The 19,777-nt window shown below is 41.6% G+C and overlaps 1 protein-coding gene across 2 annotated transcripts in view; it reads right to left on the bottom strand.

Moving 5' to 3' along the window:
• Positions 1-18,079, bottom strand: part of gab2 (GRB2-associated binding protein 2) — a 53,533-nt gene extending 35,454 nt beyond the window's left edge. Inside the window, exon 1 of one of the 2 annotated variants that reach the window (XM_083548387.1) lies at positions 17,480-18,079. In XM_083548387.1, the coding sequence (XP_083404513.1) occupies positions 17,480-17,551 (72 nt within the window). In that variant the 5' untranslated portion in view covers positions 17,552-18,079. Of the gene's footprint in view, positions 1-6,932; positions 7,141-17,479 lie in introns of those variants that run through there. The other variant, XM_083548388.1, reaches the window with a different exon arrangement.
• Between the last annotated feature and the right edge of the window lie 1,698 nt (positions 18,080-19,777).

Here is a 19,777-nt window from a genome sequence, read left to right as displayed (position 1 = left end):
AAACACAAAAGAAATACAGAAAACAAAAGAAACGTCCAACACACATGAAGCGTGATGTAAACACAAAGGGTGAGAGAGTCCACAATGTTCGTAGGCCTAAGCTGTAGAACGGACGGTGAGACTGTGAACGACTGGGGTTTATATATGGTGGTGACTGATGTGACCCAGGTGATGATGATTAGTAATCAGGTGAGCTGCTAGGGTGGATATGAGGGTTAGGAGAAGGCGTGGCTGGTGGATCCCTTACAGTACCCCCTCCCCCAGAGGCGGCTCCTGAAGCCCTGACCCTGCGCTGCGGCCGACCCCGACCCCGGGGGGCAGGACGCAACGGATGAGCGGCGTGGTACTCCTCCAGGAGCGCAGGGTCCAGTACGTCCCGCCGTGCCACCCACGACCGTTCCTCGGGGCCGTAACCCTCCCAGTCCACGAGATACTCCAGGCTGCTGCCCCGACGCCGTGAGTTCAGTATCTCTCTCACCGAGTAGACCGAGGGCTGCTCCAACACCTCCGGTGGCGGGGGTGCAATTTCCCTGGGTCGCAGTGTGTCCACGGGGGTGTAAGGTTTGAGGAGCGACACATGAAAGGTGGGGTGAATCCGGTACCGCGGTGGGAGTACTAGCCGGTAAGCTGCCTCGTTGACCTGCCTCTCGATCTGAAATGGCCCGATGTACCGGGGGCTCAGCTTCCTGCAAGGAAGCCGCAGTCGCAGATCCCGAGTGGACAGCCAGACCCAGTCTCCGGGCCTGTACTGGGGGGCCTCCCTTCTGCGTGCGTCAGCATGACGCTGGGTTTCTCTGGTTGTCCGGCGCAGTTGGGTGTGTGCAGCCTCCCACGTCCTAACACTCTCCCTGAACCAGTGGTCCACTGCAGGTACATTGGCGGGCTCGTCGGTCCAAGGAAACAGCGGGGGCTGAAACCCTAACACACACTGAAAAGGCGTGAGTCCTGTTGTATCCTGGCGCAATGAATTCTGGGCGTACTCCGCCCAGGGCAAGAACCGACTCCACTCCTCCTGATCCTGGTGGCAGTATGACCGTAGGTACCTTCCCAGGTCTTGGATCCTCCGTTCGGCTTGGCCATTCGACTGGGGGTGATACCCAGATGACAGGTTGACCGCGATCCCCAGTAGCCGAAAGAATGCTCTCCAGACATGTGAGGTGAATTGGGGACCTCGGTCAGACACCACTTCCTCCGGAAGGGAAAAGTTGCGGAAGACGTGATGGAAGAGGGCTTCTGCCGTATCCAGGGCTGTGGGGAGGCCTTGTAGGGGAACAAAGCGGCAGGCTTTAGAGAACCGATCGACGACCACTAGGATGCATGTATAACCCCCCGAGCAAGGAAGGTCAGTGACGAAGTCCACGCCGATGTGCGACCATGGTCGTTGTGGAATAGGCAGGGGGATGAGTTTACCCACTGGCAGATGCCGGGGGGTCTTTGACATGGCGCAGGTGTTGCAGCCCCGGACGAACTCCGCCACCGTATCGCTCATCCTGGGCCACCAGTAACGTCCCTGAACCAGACGTAGGGTTTGTTTCCGACCCGGGTGCCCCGAGCCTGGGTTTTCGTGGACAGACCTGAGCAGGGTCTGTCGGCATTCTTGTGGCACATAGGTTCTGTTTCCGGGGCAACCAGGGAGCGCGGGTTCCCTCCGTGTGGCCGCGCGAATATCCCCGTCCATGTCCCACACAATGGGACTCAAAATGAGCGTGGGAGGCAAGATCGGTCCTGACTCGACGGGTTCTTCAGGCCCATAGACCCTGGAGAGCGAATCAGCCTTGCCGTTCTTTGACCCTGGCCGATATGTGATGCTAAAGTTGAACCTGGTGAAGAAGAGAGCCCAACGCGCCTGACGGGGTTTAGACGCTTGGCCTCGCGGAGGTACTGGAGATTCTTGTGGTCGGTGATGACTATGAAAGGATGAGCGGCCCCCTCCAGCCAGTGTCTCCACTCTTCCAGGGCCAGCTTGATGGCCAGGAGTTCCCGGTTACCCCGGTTAGTTCTGTTCAGCGGAGGATAACTTCTTTGAGTAGTAAGCACAGGGATGGAGCCGCGGGGGGTTCCCTGAACGCTGGGAGAGGGCGGCCCCTACTCCCGTGGAGGATGCATCCACCTCGACGACGAACGGGAGCTGAGGGTCAGGGTGACGAAGAACCGGGGCGGTACAGAACCTCTTGCGTAGTTCCCCGAAAGCCTTCTGTGCCTCCGGGGTCCAGGAAAGGACCTTGGCCTTACCACGCAATAGTGATGTGAGCGGGGCGGTAACCAGGCTGAAACCTCCTATGAACCGGCGGTAGAAGTTAGCGAACCCTAGAAACCTTTGGAGCTCCTTGATCGTGGTGGGGGCCGGCCAATCTCGTACGGCCGTCACTTTCTCTCATCCATCCTGATGCCTGCTGCGTCGATGACGTAACCTAGGAACTGCGTCTCCGAATGGTAAAACTCACACTTGGAGAGGTTGAGGTACAGTCGGTGTTCTCGCAGCCGTTCTAGGACTTGGGTGACGTGTTGATGGTGTTCTTGTAGCGTACGTGAGTAGATCAGGATGTCGTCGATGTAAACGATCACGAACCGATGGAGAAAAGGACGGAAAACCTCGTTCATGAAGGTCTGAAAGACGGCTGGAGCAATGGAGAGCCCGTACGGCATGACCCTGTACTCGTAATGGCCTGAGGGAGTGATGAAGGCCGTCTTCCATTCGTCCCCCTCTCGGATGCGCACCAGGTTGTAGGCACTTCGGAGGTCTAGTTTGGTGAAAACGCGAGCCTCCCGTAGTTCCTCCAAGGCTGCCGGGACCAGGGGGAGCGGATACGGAAGCGGGGAGATCTGTGCGTTCAAGCCCCTGTAGTCGATGCACGGCCGCAAACCCCCATCCTTCTTGGCCACAAAAAAGAAACTGGAAGCCGCCGGAGAGGTTGACTGTGTAATGAAACCCTGACGGAGGGCCTGCTGGATATAACCCTCCATCGCTTGGTGTTCCGGGGCTGCCAAGGGGTATATCCGTCCCTTCGGTAGCTTAGCTTCGGGCTTCAGTTCAATGGCACAGTCCCATGGCCGGTGTGGGGGTAACCTGGTAGCAGCCTCCTCGCTGAAGACGTCTGAGAAAGCATGGTAGACCTGGGGGACTTCCACCTGAGAGGGTTGGTTTGCTCCTTCAACTCGAGTTGCTGACAAGGTCAAGGTGGTCCGGGGTGGAGTCGGGAGAGGATGTAAGCATGTCTGCCGGCAGGTGGGGCTCCACTCCAAGATGTCACACGGGTCCCAGGAACAAGTAGGGGAGTGTTTGGCTAACCAGGGACGACCTAGGATCACGTCCACCGTCAAATCCTCCAGTACGAGAAGCTGGATTTCCTCGTGATGTAACACTCCGACCTGGAGGGTGATAGGGGGCGTGCAGTGCTTCACCTTACCCCGTCCTAAAGGACGTCCCTGGATAGTCTGCACGGTTAGTTCCTGAGATCCCCGCTGCCGGCATAGCTGGAGGCGTTCTAGACACGCCTGTGAGATGAAGTTTCCCGCTGATCCGGAGTCGAACAGAGAAATGACAGATAAAGAGTGAGCGGGGGTTTTTAAGGTGACCTGGAGTGTGGACAAATGAGTAATGTCAGAAGTAAGAGTGACACTACTCACCATCCGACGGGGAGGTCTAACTGGGCATTGGGCCACGCGATGTCCTCCTTCTCCACAGTAGAGGCAGGCCTGAGTCGCCCGTCGGCGCTCCCTTTCCTGCTGAGATAGTCGCTGTGAGCCGAGTTGCATGGGTTCCGGCAATGGAGCTGCTGATGCCGCCATGGCGGGCGCTGGGTCGTGCAGGGGAAACCGGCCAGCAGTCAGGTGTTGAGAAACGCGGATAGATCTCTGAAGAAACGCCTCTAGTCCTAGGGTGTCATCAAAGGTGGCCATTGCCAGCCGGAGCTCTTGGTTTAACCCCCTGCGATACACAGCCAGCAGCGCCTTCTCGTTCCAGCCAGCAGATGCCGCCAGAGTACGGAAGCGGAGGCTGTAACCCGAAACGCTGTCAGTTCCCTGCTGGATGTTCAGCAGCTGATCTGCCGTTGAGGTATCCCCGGGGGCGGTGCTAAAGACCTCGGCGAAATGCCCAGTGAAAGCGGCAAATGACGTCAGCGCCGGGCTCGCTGCGCTCCAGAGCGCTCTCGCCCACGCAAGCGCTCTTCCGGAGAGAAGGGATATCAAAAACGCGACCTTAGCTCGTTCGCTGGGAAAGTTCTGGGGTTGCATCTCGATATACAGGGATACCTGAAGCAGGAAGCCCTGGCACTCAGCTGTGTTTCCGGAAAAAGAAGCCGGGAGCGCAACCGGGCTGCCGAAAGCTGAACGGGGAGGAATCGCGACCGCGGGTTGGTCAACCAAATCCGCAGCCGCGGCTGCGGGCTGATCCTCCATACCGAGGTAACGCGGTTTAGCTCCTTTCCCTGTTGCCCTTCGGTTTTGTTAAAGGTCCGTTCTTCTGTCAGGCACAAGAACTCGCAGGAAACCGGAGGTTGAATGTACAAGAAACGTGTTTACTTAAGTCACTCAAGAAATGAAAGAGCAAAGCAGAACAACACGCAGGCATGAACTAAAACACAAAAGAAATACAGAAAACAAAAAAAACGTCCAACACACATGAAGCGTGATGTAAACACAAAGGGTGAGAGAGTCCACAATGTTCGTAGGCCTAAGCTGTAGAACGGACGGTGAGACTGTGAACGACTGGGGTTTATATATGGTGGTGACTGATGTGACCCAGGTGATGATGATTAGTAATCAGGTGAGCTGCTAGGGTGGATATGAGGGTTAGGAGAAGGCGTGGCTGGTGGATCCCTGACAATATTAGTGAATTTCTACATGACCAGGCCAAACACTAATTAGCTATTATTACTGTCTAATTAATTAATTATTTTCCCTTCCTTTAGCATCCTTTCCTTTCCTTTAGCAGTTGCAAACGCAGTGTTTTTTTTTCTATATCTGTATTACTACTAGCAAGCTAAATAACAAAATCGTTACAATGGGCTTGACTCCATGGGATTCCTCCAAGCAGCACGCCTGTGTGTCTTGTTTCAATGCACCATTATCATGGTAGTAAATGAGGTGCGTGTGCCTCCACCAGCCTCAAGACAGGCAATCAGTCATCATGTAACAATACGCTACCAAACAACGACTTAGCTTGCTATTTAATGAGCCTGGCTACTTGCCACAGATTTCACTCGAGTGGTGGCTCAACTGGGAGTTTACAATGATAGGAACAAATGACACCTTACTATTATCTCAGCACACAGTACATACTATTATCACTCGTAAACATGGAAAGTGACAACAAAATGAGGTATGTGATGCAAAACTGTTGAATGATCAATCCCTTATTAAAAAATAAATAAAAAGAGGGATTCCATTTCTTCTCATCCTGTGTATTGCTTAGTCTTTTACAGAACCTCTCATTCCATAATGTGTTCCCCACAAATTTGTTAAACAAAGACAGCTAAGGGAATCTTAATGCAAAGAATTATCCCATATGCCCAGAATTATTACTGATATGCATATGATTAGCATCAGATCACTTAATCTAGTTACTTCCAAGCATCAGATTACTAAATCTGTTTCATTCAAACAGTATCAGATCACTTAGCGATGGGTGAAGACCCACCTCTTTCTGAAACACTTTAACTAATACTTTCCAAGTTTACTTGACAGAGTTGTAGGCTGATTTATCTTAAGTTTGTAATCTATTTTACCAGAGAAGATTTAGTCATTGATAGAGACTTAAAGCACTTTTGTACGTCGCTCTGGACAAGGGGGTCTGCTAAATGCCACAAATGTAAATCAACCTAAATCCGATCACTTCCAACATCACATCACTTAATCTAACCACTTCCAAAAGCATCAGTTCACCTCAAACAGCATCACATCACTTAATCTGATCACTTCAAACAGCATTAGATCACTTGATCTGTTCACTTCAAACATCATTGGATCAGTTGATCTGCTCACTTCCAACACCATCAGATCACTTAATCCCATCACCTGAAACATCCGGTCATTTAAATGGAATACTGAATAAAATGTAGAACAAGACAAAACTCTGGCAACATCACTGTTACACTCATTGTTATGAAGTAAACTGATGTACTGACACATTGATAATTAAATAAAAATCTTAAAATATTAGTGAAGTAAGATATTGTTTCCTAGTGATTCTCTTGCTTTTAAGGACTAAAATTTCCTTTATAGTTGAAAATGTTTGTTTCCCACCTTACCATATGATACACATCATTATCACCTTTCCCCCTTATACATGTACAAATACACACACGGGTGGGCAAAAAGATCTAGATTGCATGTGCTGTGCAACTTCCTGCCTACAAAGCAGGTGTCGTCTGTCTATGTTTACATAAGTGACATGAGTTTAAGTCATCAGAAGGTTAAAATAAACTGTGTACCTCGTGAGTGTGTACGTTCTAAAGATGGCAAAAAGTTTATATATAGTCCAGACAGACATAGTGTGAGTTTATCTATGGCTTAGCAGATGGCCATTAATAGACATGCTTTATGACACACATATACACACACACACACACACATATACACACACACACACACACACACACACACACACACACACACACACACACACACACACACACACACACAGATCTGAGCATATTGAAGGGTACACCAAACCACAAATGTTCTCTCAAAATGTTTGGCTTACAGTTAAAATAGACGTTAACATTATATGTAAAAAAAAAAAAAAAACAATTCCACATGATGACTAGCTTAATACCTCAATAAGCTCAAATTTCTTTCATATTCCTATTGTCATTGTATCACACACAAATATAAAAACATCAATAAATTAAAGCTGCTTGTAGAATTACCACTCATGCACACACTGTGCCAAGAAATTAGCTTCATCCCTTCTTTTTTTTTTTTTTAACCTCTCATGTGTAATCTTGCTTTTTCCTTGAAAAGATCCAGAGCCTCTGGTTGGTAATGGCAGCATTCCATCCCACATAGCCCAGGAAATAAACAGGAGGGGAGATTAAACAGAGCAGTAGAGGGAACAGAGCTGGAGAGGTTTTGCTGGGCGGATGCATTAGAGTCCCTCTGCAACTTGCATTAGACTGCTCGGCTTCCCCAATAGCCAAAACAGAGCTTCGGGAAAAGACCAGCAGCTGTGTCATGTTTGACGTGATGGTAAAAGGCTAACCGCCCACGACACGCTTACACACGCAGGATTAGACACGTTCTCCCATGCTCAACTAACTTCACATGATGAGTTTCACAATGAAAGTTTCATAGTGCAGCTTCCCTGAACTAAATGAAGTATGAGAGTTTAGACAGGAAAGTAACTTTACACTGGAATACTCTAAAAATAAAGACTGTAAAGACAGAGTGAACACGTGAGAAAAGCCAATCTTGTTCCTGTTTACTGAAAGTTTGTGCAATCAGATCTATTTTGTAAGCAGCAACTTCTACACAGAAAAGCAAAATGTGTCTCTAAATGCATGCAAGCTTTCATTCAAAAAGCTGCTCTAACTAGCACTATGAGTGACAGCAAGCCATTCTGGTTAATCAGAACGCTTTGTGCTGCTTCCTATGTTCCCTACCATCTGTGCTGCAATGGGTTTTTGTGCCTCCTGCCGCACTAAAATCAATTCGGCATTGGGAGTGAATGTCGCTAATTCTGACTTTAACCATGCTATTAAATTTGACACAGAGCTGAACGACTTTTTGAGCATGTCTCCCTTCTTATGTTCATTTTACATTTTCTCATTTAAAAAGATAGCATACGTATTAAATTAAAGCTATTCAGAATACCACATTCTTAAATCTCATTAATAAGAAGGGGTACGATTAATATTCTATAACTGTACTGCCAGTTACAAGTCAAATCATAGATTATATTAATGTCCTCTGTCCAATGTTATTTCTTTATTACAACACTTAAGCAGGGACTTTTATGGCAGACACTTCCCATCATTTAAGTCTAATAACAATACAGAGCATACAGATTTAAAATAACACAGTGTATTGTTAAGCCTTTCTGTATTCAACATTTATTGTTCCATTTATGGCTTAGATTTTTTCAACGTTAGCAATAGCACAAGTAGCAAAGTTTGAGAAATGCTGCAACAACTTCCGTGCTTTACACAGAACTGCCATTTGAAGTTCTTTTTAACCTTCAGACTTTTTTCCCCAATATTAACATCACCAAAACTCTAATGTTGCAATTTACAAAGAGATCTGTCTAATCTAACAACGACCAACCAGGGAGGATAAAAGCAAACGTGCTGCCTCTGTTGCTTACGCTCCATCACAAGGTAATTTAACACACTCTGAGAAAAGCATTATCTATCCTCTTTTTTATACAAGAGCTCCCAGATTGGTTAATGTCTCTGTGATTGACAAGTAAGAGAAAAGTATGCAGCCCTCCATCTTAGAGTGTGAACAATTTTGCTCACTTGGCGCTCAGACGCAGATGGCTAAAGCATCGATAGAATTCTCCACACGAATGTTGCACCATTCCACAGCCCAACTCTAATTGAATTTTTTTAAATGAACATACCGATGAACAGTGAACAACATAACAATCATATGATATAAACCTGAGGTAAAATATCCATAAAAATAAATAAATAAATAAATAAATAAATAAATAAATAAATAAATAAATAATATTATTAATATACTAATTTAACAAGAAAAAGAAGTGAGTAGGTTACTATAAATATTCAGTCCAGTTATAAAAGTCATTCTTATCCTGAAAATTCTTTATTATCTTAATGGATTACTATTCATTACAAAGAAATTTTATATTACTTCAAAAATAATTTCCTACAATAGATATTGATGCTAAAGATCTAATTGATCTCTGTTAACAAACACAGCACAATTTAGAAATATGTCCTGCAAGAAGTTTATTTCAACACAATGCAGAAGTTTAGAAGGGCAAATTTAGGAAATCTGACAAAATTACTGTTTTGAAATGGGAGTTTTAAAAGATAAGTATTTGTACCTTCAGTGTTTTATGCATGGATGTAAATTGTTTCACAACAATCTATGTACATGTTATGGGTAAATAACATATCTATTCTTCTTGGAAAACATCATTATTTCTACCTATTCGGGACCACTATTTTTACACTTTACCTTAAAATCTCATTAACCTATTTCCAAAATACTTCTATAAATGTAGAACTTGGGATGGTACTACTTAGAAACCAGGAAAGTGGCTTTGGACTGCATTTTAAATAAAAAATTGTAGTACTACAATTTCCATCAGTGAACAGTTGATACCTTCAACAAAATAAACTTCAGCTTTTTATGAATTCCCTGGTTACACTAACACCAATTTTTTAACCAGGTAGTACAGTAATTATAGAAAGGAAATTATTTATAATCACACAATCTGGTCTCACGCAAATGAGAAAGGTTGCCTTTTGAGTCTGGTTCCTCTCAAGCTTTCTTCCTCATATCGTCTCAGTAACGTTTTTCCCTTGCCACTGTCACCTCTGGCTTTCTCACTATTTAAAAATGTACAGAAATTTCTAAGCATTCACTTGCTATTTTAAAATGTATATCCTGAATCTATGTACTTCTGTGAAGGTGCTTTGTGAGGTCCATTGTTAAAAGTGCTATACAAATATAACTGAACTAAACTGCATTAATGTTTGAATCCATTAAACATTCCCACGAGTCATTTATTATACATTAGCATAATAATGGATGCTTTAGTAGTGGCAGTAAATAGGCTCAAGCCATTAGCATAGATGCTAGTTGTGTGTGCAAGACTATTTATGTATGTAAGTCTGGTGCTATGGATGACCACCAGGGATCAATGTCATCCAAAAATCATAGCCAGTATACACTCAGGGAGTAGGTTCAAATAACCAAAGGGTACACATAGTAAATCACTACATTGCAGTCATTGCATGGCTCTGTAAGAGATCTCAGCATAAGCCTTATTAGGACTGATAAAACAATACTGCATGCTTTTGCTTGCAGCAAAGTGCATATATGTTATAAACAGCCCTTATTTATGTGATGCTGCATGTACAGTATAAATACAAAGCTGTACAATGATGTGAGAAATATATATTATATGGCTCAACACACTTTTTTTTTATATATACAGCCCTGGAGAATGATGCTTAGTATATAGGTAGAATACATGCACATGAGAATAAAATAAACCTGGTAAAAAGTTTGTTTTTAGTAACCCTATAAATAATGATATTTATACTTGTCTTCATATTCTGTTTTGATCTATTGCTGAGAGACTGGTTATGATAACTATATTCGAAATGTAATCCATTCCCTAGATTGTTTACACCCTTTTAAAGCTCTCATTGAGCTGAAGTCATTTGCTTGGGAAGGCAATATTTCACACCAGCCTGTGACAACTGCCTGCAGGAAGACAGGGCTTTGTCTTGGACATGAGGACAGAGCTACACAAAGCGAACAACTCTCCCGCTCATCAGGATGAGCCGCATGGAGCACTTTTAATCAAGACCCTTCTGCTTAACAATCTGTCCACCATGTGACCCCAGTCATATGTCACACAAATACACACATATGTGCTCTCTGTCTCTGTCTGTCTGTCTATTTCTCTATCTCTCTCTCTCTTTCCCCCCTCGCACTCACACACATACACACCAGCACACACACATATGGGCCTGCAGTACCATGGCGCAAGATGACATCACCTGTAATAAAGACCTCAGCTGTCAAAACAAGCACACAGGTCTTGCGCTCACAATGATGATCGCGAATACTATCGATACTTGCTCATACGCAGGCAGTTTCAAACACGAAAGCATAAGTATTTCGAAACCATTTCACACTGTACTTTCCTAAAAATATTTTTAAGGCAAACAATTCCAGGGAATAAGTAAACGTATGACTTGATAAAGAAATAAGGTTTGCCAAATACCTATGTAATTCCCACATAGCTACTTCCAAGAAACACTGAAGACTTATCACTAGTAATTTGAAAAAGAAATTCATGGAAACATGAGCACTGCACAATGATGATGTTTGGTTACTAACTAATACAGCTACACAACAATACAAAGGCATAATGTGGAGGAAGTGCAGTTAGTGGATATCCACCTAAAACAGCTTCCACTGTTTTTTCCACCATGTTACTGACAGACTGCGCAAAGAGTCAAGGGCACCTGAGGTGGTGACCCAATTTAGATGAGTGTCATGAGCTTAGCATATTGAAATGTAATAAACAACCATGCTGTGCAAAATTAAATTAAAAGTTTGGCCACTTATAGCACCAGTGTGGAACAACTAATTTTAGTAAGAGTCTGAGACAGGATTGTGACTTTAATACTCAAATTCCTAGGGAGCTTATAATAGCTCAGTCAGCTCAGGATTAGTCAACAAAATCTGGAAGTAGATGACTGGAAACTTGCCTGCGTGATGAATTAGTGGCAAATGGTTGCAACTATGTTACTATGAAATTGATATTTTTTTTGGTTTAGACACCATAAAAATGACCACAGTACAAATGCAGTACAAATAAAACAGAGCTGAAATTAAATGCATTACAGTGGTCCCCAGGAATTGTAGGTTTTAAAACCGAGTTCCGAAAATCCGCAAATTTTGGACGCATCCCCGCAGCCCCTATGGTACCTTAGTAAATTCATCTAGACATTATGTCACTTTAATACAATAATGTGTTTAAAATTTTTATGAAATTTGTTAGTAACAGTTTAACATGTTATTCCTAACGTTTCTGAGCATTAGGTCCCGCTGCGGATTGACGTGAATTTTAAGATAATCCGCAAATCTTCTAAAGTTGCCAAGGTTTTTCTCATTTTTGAATATTTAAAATGTAACAAATAAATAGAAAACATTACACTGCAATCTGCTAATCCAATTTATTGTACAACAGAGTTTACTGCCTAATAACCAAGAGCATCAGTGACCTCTAAGAGAGACATGAAACTGGTACTTATTTTTTTCCAAATCAAATGTCACCACATGCCAACTGTGGCCCATGTGCATCTCTAAAATGAAACCATCTAAACTATATATTCAATTTAGTTAAATACACAGATTGTGTATATATTTTGGAAAACACATTTATTTCAATTATCCACAAAAACCTGTATACACAAAAACAATCTGAAAGCACTCATGCCTGCCAGCCTAGTGATAATAAGTAAAAAAAACTGTCATCAAACACCTTGACAATAACATTAAGAAACATGCAAATTGAGTGTTTAAAGCACACATTTTGGAAAAACACAAATATGGCCTGTCTTATAACAATAATACAAACACAAGGATTCATATGTCTGGACTGACTGTACTAATTCTGATGCCTTTCCTAAATGGCATTGTGTTAACACACACCTGAATGCTCCAGACCAGCAAACCACTAAAGCTTTTATAGAGGTGGTCACACTTACTGATGATTAATTAATCGAGGACATTTGATTAGCAGCATGTGGCTACTACTTAATCTTTTAAATCGTATAGAAGCACTTAAGGGTGTACTTAGATTTTCACACAGGTACATTTGTACATTTTGGCTTTATTTTTGCAAAATAAATAATGACATTGTGTAATATGTCATGTGGTTTTGTTCATCTGAGGTGGTATTTACCTAATTTTACAACCTGATAAGCATCAGAGGATTTGTATGATGTCCTTATATGTAAAACCGTAGAATTCGTAGAAGAGGGTCTACTTTCTTTTTCACACACTTGTATATAAAATGTTTGAACAGGTTTTATCAGAGCCCTAACACATGTACAACGCACATAAAACCTCAACTGTAATGCACTAGAGGTTAATAAAGTTCACATGAAAACAGTGAAAACAACAACAAAAATTCTCTACCTTTTTAAAAGTGTTTATTTCAGGTTGCAAAAACATAGTTTTCATATAGACAGGAGGTCTAAAATATCCATCTATACACTGCCAGGGCCTAATTAGCTTAATTACCTTACCATTAATAGTTTGCATCCTCTAATAGAGCTATATATTAAATGCTAAACTCTAGAACAGACCGGAACGAGCATCTCTGTTCTTACTGTCTAAAGCATCATCAAAAGGAAATAATAAAACATGTAAATGGGGTAAATAAAAGCACACTTCGAGATGTGTTACTTGTTACCCTCCATCATGAGAGATGAGGCACAGTGTTTCCTGTAGGTGCCATCCAAAGGAAGTCTGGAGCCTGCTACCGCTGCAGTTTAGCTTTCAGCGGCCGCACAAACAGGTACGACCACAGGACGCGCTGAAGGACAGGCCACACGCTATATAAAGATCAAACATGTTCACATCCTGACTCAAAAGTGGCCAAGGAAACTGGGTCAAATCAGATGCCCCATTGTTCATTGGGGAAGTTTATTTCCTTATGGCCTAATAAATTAAATGTTAATTGAATACAGCAGAACAGCATATTTTCTTTTGACACATCATGGAGTCTACTTTTTAAAATCCCAGACCATAAGTGTAGATAACATGAGGATCTTTAGAAGAGATGTGGAGGGAGTCTATGCTTTCGGTTTTTCCTCTGGCACCTTCAGATACATCTCTATGTCTGTGTTTAGTCTCAGGAACCACAACAAACCCTTAGCATGTCTGATGCCGCCGAACAACGAAAACGTCAGTGAAGCGCAATGTTGTCTGTCAAAGCAGGAACTGGGAGGTGTTCTGTGCTGACCTGCAGGGGTGAGACGTTTCTGGGAAGGTCTCACCCCTGCAGGTCAGCACAAAACACCTCCCAGACCCAGACAAACACATTCTGACTTAGGATAAGAATGTACTGTACCTGCAGTAATACAAGTCTCACAAGCACAAGATATACAATACATGACTGTACACAGGCATGAGCACACATGTGACCGTGGCACTGACTGTTGGAAAACATGAAAGCGTGAAGATATTTTGCATTCACTTCAGTTTGATATGATCAGTCTAGAATCCTGGGATTGAATTATGCAAACAGAAAGTGTTTGTGAAGTGAGGTCAGAGAAAACAGCCAGGAGAGTGGGTGGCACCAACTAACACTACTGCTGCAGGCTACTCTAGTTACAAAGACTCTCACTGCCTGTTACTATACAAAACATGCTGGAGATTTATCTTAAAAGTTGGAATTTGATCGTTGTTCAATACTTCGTTCAGCTTAGCGCAGATCAGCCCATGCCTTCTCCACCCATAACATATAATCATCTTGTTCTGTTTGACTGCTTAGTTAGCGTGTACTGTCCTGTGTATGTATTATATATTTTAAACCTTGTCTTGTATTTCCACAAGATTTTTTATGTGTCCCTAAGGTCCATGTTTTTTTATTCTTTATTCTTATGTTGTACCTAGTTTTGGGGTCCTTTCTGGAACATTCTGGTCTATTTTCACTTTAGTGCAACACTTTTCCTGCATCACTCACAATCCCATTCGATGACCTACTGATTAAGTCTTATGAATTTATCTTTCAATGAAAGTAAGCAAAAGTACAATGAAAGTAAGCGAGATGCTTTAGGACTTTAGAGCTTTAATCTGTCCAGCTTCCTCGCTCACATCCTCATCTGTACACTCTGTTCAAACAGAAATGTTGCCACAAATCTAACCATAACCCATTGACACACAACCGCTAACATCTTTTAATGTAATTATAACAATGACAACACCACCTGACCATAACTGCTAAGCACATCACGGATATTTAAAAATAAACCTATTCCGTGTGTTTCACAGTGAATGTCTTTTGCTTATTTTTGAAGATTTTTGCACAAAAAAAGGAAAAGTAAATTGACACTGAACAGGGCAGGGTGTTAAACTGACAATGGTGGTAGGAAGAGGAAATGGAGAGCTGTTGTGGGAAATGCCACAACTGTCCCTCCACTTCCGATCACTAGTTTTATTATAAGCATTGTTATTGTGGTGCTGAAAACTATTTTAAAGCACCAGATACTGTTTCAAAACAGCATTGGTAGGGAACAGCTGTGTTCATTATCTATATGCCATGTTTTATCATAGAGATGCTTTGCAGTTATGCATGCTTAATTATGATAAATAATGTAACAAGCCTGCTTGGCAGCAGCGTGAAATGACTGGATTGAATTTGTTTTTTCTACTTTCTGGAATGGAGAGATTAGATCTAAAATTGGCTTGTGTAGTGTTCTCACTGAGTCATGATTGCGGATTTAAATCGGGGGATTTTGAAAGATGTGACTAACCTTTAGTTAAGTAGTATGCACAAATTTAATATTAGGCAAATAGCATTACAAATAATTAATTTATATTAATAATGTAACAAATGGGTAAAACGATCACAATAGAATTTTAATTATTAATATCTCTAACTTCGATTGTTGATCTAATTCTATAGGCTAATACACGTGATCCAACTCAAGCTTTATTAGACGTTAAACTAAGCTTCATGCTAGAAATGTTTTCTGTGCTGAATACCATGACCTACAGGGTGTTTTTTCCAGTAAAATTCTCTATTGCATGTCCTGTCTAAAAGGCACCTGGCCAAGCGTTGTAATAGGGGTGCGCAATACCACAGGATTACTCAAGTATATTCAGGTTTCTACACATAACTGTTGCTCATTTGTTCACTACTCAACATTTTTCTTCCCTTTTCTACAAAACATCACACACGCACTACATCGGTACATAATGTTTTTTGGTTTACCTATAAACTACGATATGGATATCCAGAGGGCATTAAATGAGACAGCAATTAACTTTTATAATATTTCGTTTCCAGCTTGTAATCTGCAGACACAAATGAATTCACCTTCATTAAATTAATAAATAAATAAATACACAAATGCTGGTCTTTGAGACAATAAGTAACAGCTTTATGTTAGGATTTTTAGTAAAAAAAAAAACACTAGTTAATAATTCACGTTATAACTACAGGAATTCATATTCTACTGTGTAATTCTATGCATGTGGCTTGTAGGACTATTATTTAAACAAGGTAAAAAAGCTCATGCTAATTTTTATATATTTCGATTACTTTTGCTTATATTATTTACTCAGTCTTTGTCTCATCTGGACAATGCGAACGAGCAGCTGTGCTAGTCAAGGAAACAGGCACCTCTATTTTGTAATTGTTGCCATGAGGCACTAACTGACAGAATTGTTTGTGCTGTGTATTTGCATATTATTTGCAACACACAACTGAGGTTCAGGTGATACCTTCTGTCCTACTAAGAGGACGTCTGAGCTGTCACACACAAACTATGTTGTAAGGAATGCTAAAGTCCGCAGTTGTTTAAAATATCTTGGTACATTAGGATGTGAATTAAACGAAATCTTGACTGCTTAATGGAATTTTGGACAATTAGTTCTCTTGATGCAGCCAAGTGACAGCACACCATTCTTGTCTTATCTTGTATCTTTTATTATAAGTAAATAGACTCATTTGTGTTTTCGGGAAAAAAGAAAGTCTTGCTTCACTGCTGCTTGCTGTTTCGAGAGTCTGTTACAAAAAAAAAAAAAAAGAAGAAAAAGAAGAATGTTGCCATTTGGTTATATGGAGTTAGACTATGCTTTTCCTCTCCACTGCAACTCCCCTGTATGTTTGACATCAGTTCCTGTGAAGTTGCACACAAGACATCTTTATATGGAAATGAGGAAATGACCTAGAACATTTTCATATGAAGATGTCAAGAAATGAGTTCTCACTTCGATTAAACTAAGAAAAAAAACTGAGAAAAAAGGAGGAAGAGAAATAGATATGACATCATGGCACACTTAGGTAAGAGTATAGAGGGGTTCCGTAATGCAATACCGTAGATAAACATAGGCCAGCTGTATTAAGAAAAGCTGGAACTTCTGCTTTTTTTTTTTTTTTTATCCATTATCTGCTTGGAAAACATGGAAGCCATTAGTCCCCTCTGTCCAGACACCATGGAATGGGATGCAAGGTGGTGGACTGCATCTTCTAATACAAAACAACAAATGACTCATGTGAAGCATTATGGTACGGTAAGGTTATCAGATGAGAGGCAGACTGCTTTCTCAACAGGAACAGTTGTATGGACAGCTGTCCCAAACAGAATTAGTAGACAGACGGTGGCTCCATGGTCTCTTTAATGCCTATTGTGCACACAGTTTTGGTAAATATTTCAATCAAATATAAATAGGATCCTGGTTATAACCCAGCAAAACGTGCATCTATTGGGTGTTTCGTATTCAGATAGTGGGAAGCATCTGGTTTATTTAGGTTTATTTTGTTTCCTCTGGAGTCAGGGCGATGGCAGCCAGTGGGGCGCACCTGCTAGCGCTGGGAACCAACCATCCACATTCACTGGCTATGAGGCATCATAATAAAGCCCTTATAATAACTTCATACGCCTTAATAATGACACGTTTCAACATAAGCATGGAAACATGGACAATCTCCAGGACAGTCTTACACAAAAAAAAAAGTTTTAACACACACACACACACACAACAGAGAGGTAGACCGACAGATAGACAGACCCACACACACACTACTTACGTATCTTCGAAGTTTTTTCTCCGGTGGGGATTTTCTCAGCCATCCCTGGCAGATAATTTCTCCGCCACTCATGTTTCTTTCGTTTCTTTTCCTTTTTTCTTCCCACCTCTCCCCTAAATAAGCCCGATCGCAACAGCAGGACCTTTCACACACACGATAGTACAATCAGATGATGATGATGATGCAGGTCCATTTAGGGAGAATGCAGAAGCGCGCGCGCACCGACGCACTCCGCCGGCCCATTTAAGTGATGCGGGAGAGAGCGCGCGTCCGGAGATCTCGAGGAGACACCAAACACCGCGCGAGCTCTCGACTGACTCTGGAGCAGGTCGTGGAGAATCAGAGTGAGAAAGAGGAGGAACAGGCAGTCTCGTTCACTGAAACTAGTCTCGGTGCGTCGTTATCGCCCAAGCCACACCACCACCACTACTACTACTACAACAGGGTCTCTGGGTGTTGCGACACTACTGCTCTTCCAAGTCCCGACTACAAACCCAGGCCTCGCTGTAGAATCACTCCTTCCTCCCCAAAGCCGAACATCATTGTTTTCTAACGAATCACTCACAAAGAGGCGTGGCCTGGTTAAAAAAAAAAAAAAAAAAAAAAAAACCGAGGCGGGGACACATACTAGGATTTTGTAAACGGTACTGGAGAAAGGGGCGGGGTTTCGTCCTGACAGTCATGCAACCCAGTGTTTTAATTTCCAAGTAACTATTTTTCTTCACAAAGGCTCCTCCCTTTAATTTATGAAATGCAATGCAACAAAACTAGACTTGTTTGTGTTTATAATTGCTTTGTTTTTTGTTTATAAAAACATCTGCCTTTTGACTGCTTTTGCAATGGAAACTATTAATGCTTACTAACGATCCCAAGTGGTACTGCTGCATTGTAAACAATAATAATATTTTGAAAAGAAAATATATAAATATAATGAATATTAATAAACTATGTAGCACTTTATTTAGTTTATACAGACACTGAAAAAAATTCTTCAGCAAAAAAAGATGGTCCACCAGTATGAAAACCTTGGCTTGTGCTGTTGCAAAATATTTAATCAAAAGCTACTATAAAAAATGTAACATTTCAAACAAAATACATCATTTTAGAATGAATAGCATGCATTGCGACAATGACAAAACATTCATCATATTAAAAGTAGGTTGCATATTAAACGACATCTTTATATACTATTTTTAACCAATTTTAAATATATGTTTACTGACTATCAGGTCCGTAGATATATACATCAGTCGCTACACAGATGGTGTGTTAGCTCCATGTCTGCTCTCCATTAATTGGATAGTACAGCACAAGACCACAGGCAATTAACTGACATTGTAGTGAAACTGAAAAATTGTATGGTGTGTTTGGCAGTGTCATGTGTGTCTCATGTGGAGTTAGTTTAATAAACAAAAATAACAATATAACAGCATCCTCTGTGCCGAATTAAAATGATGGAAGATCATTAAGAAGGCTTTACTGTAGACCGACAAGGTAGATTTACATGGTACATGCTTCTAAGTGGCCAGTAAAAATATAGTTACAATGTGCTCAGATGGATGGGATTATTCAGCAAATCTACTATAAGCAGTATTTGCACCTACAAATGCAACTATATGTAAGGTGTATCTTTAAAACTGGCCATAATAATACTAATGAACAACCACACTAAATCAAGAGTAAAAGCAGCTGTTGATTAGAACGAGCTGCCATCTAGTGGTCAGGATGTGTACATTAACTAATTACAGACCATATTGTGAGTATACTGTACTAAGTGTGACTAATCATCACCAAATGATCTCAATCTGGATTTTATACACTATATACTAAAATAGTTTATTAATTAAAAGATCTGAATTGAAAACGGTAATATTATGTTATTAAAAAAGGCTAAGTATTTTCTGATCACAGAGCAAACTATTTATACACCATACTATGATGAAAATGATTATTCCCTCTTAAAGATCTAATGTTACAAAAGACTGCATTAAATAACTGCAAGAAATAATCAATACATTAAAATGTAAGTACAGTAAGTTTGCTCAAAACTAAACAGAATGTACAGTACAAAATGTATGTACTTGACTCTCACTTCATATGAACTGTTAATACGCCTCTGAGATACAGCACTTACATATAATTAAGGCTGAATTCCGATAGAGGATGACTTTCTATTCTTCGTGACAAAATTCATATTACAGGTATTTAGGAGGTATTTATTATATGTAAGAAAAAAACTATAAAGGAATTGCCAATAAAGTAAATTATTACAATTCTTTGTGTAACGTGGAATAATTT

The sequence above is a fragment of the Silurus aristotelis genome (assembly GCF_946808225.1).
Source record: "Silurus aristotelis genome assembly, chromosome: 8".
NCBI classification, from domain to species: Eukaryota; Metazoa; Chordata; class Actinopteri; order Siluriformes; family Siluridae; genus Silurus; species Silurus aristotelis.
This window is presented reverse-complemented; position numbering and strand designations above follow the sequence as displayed.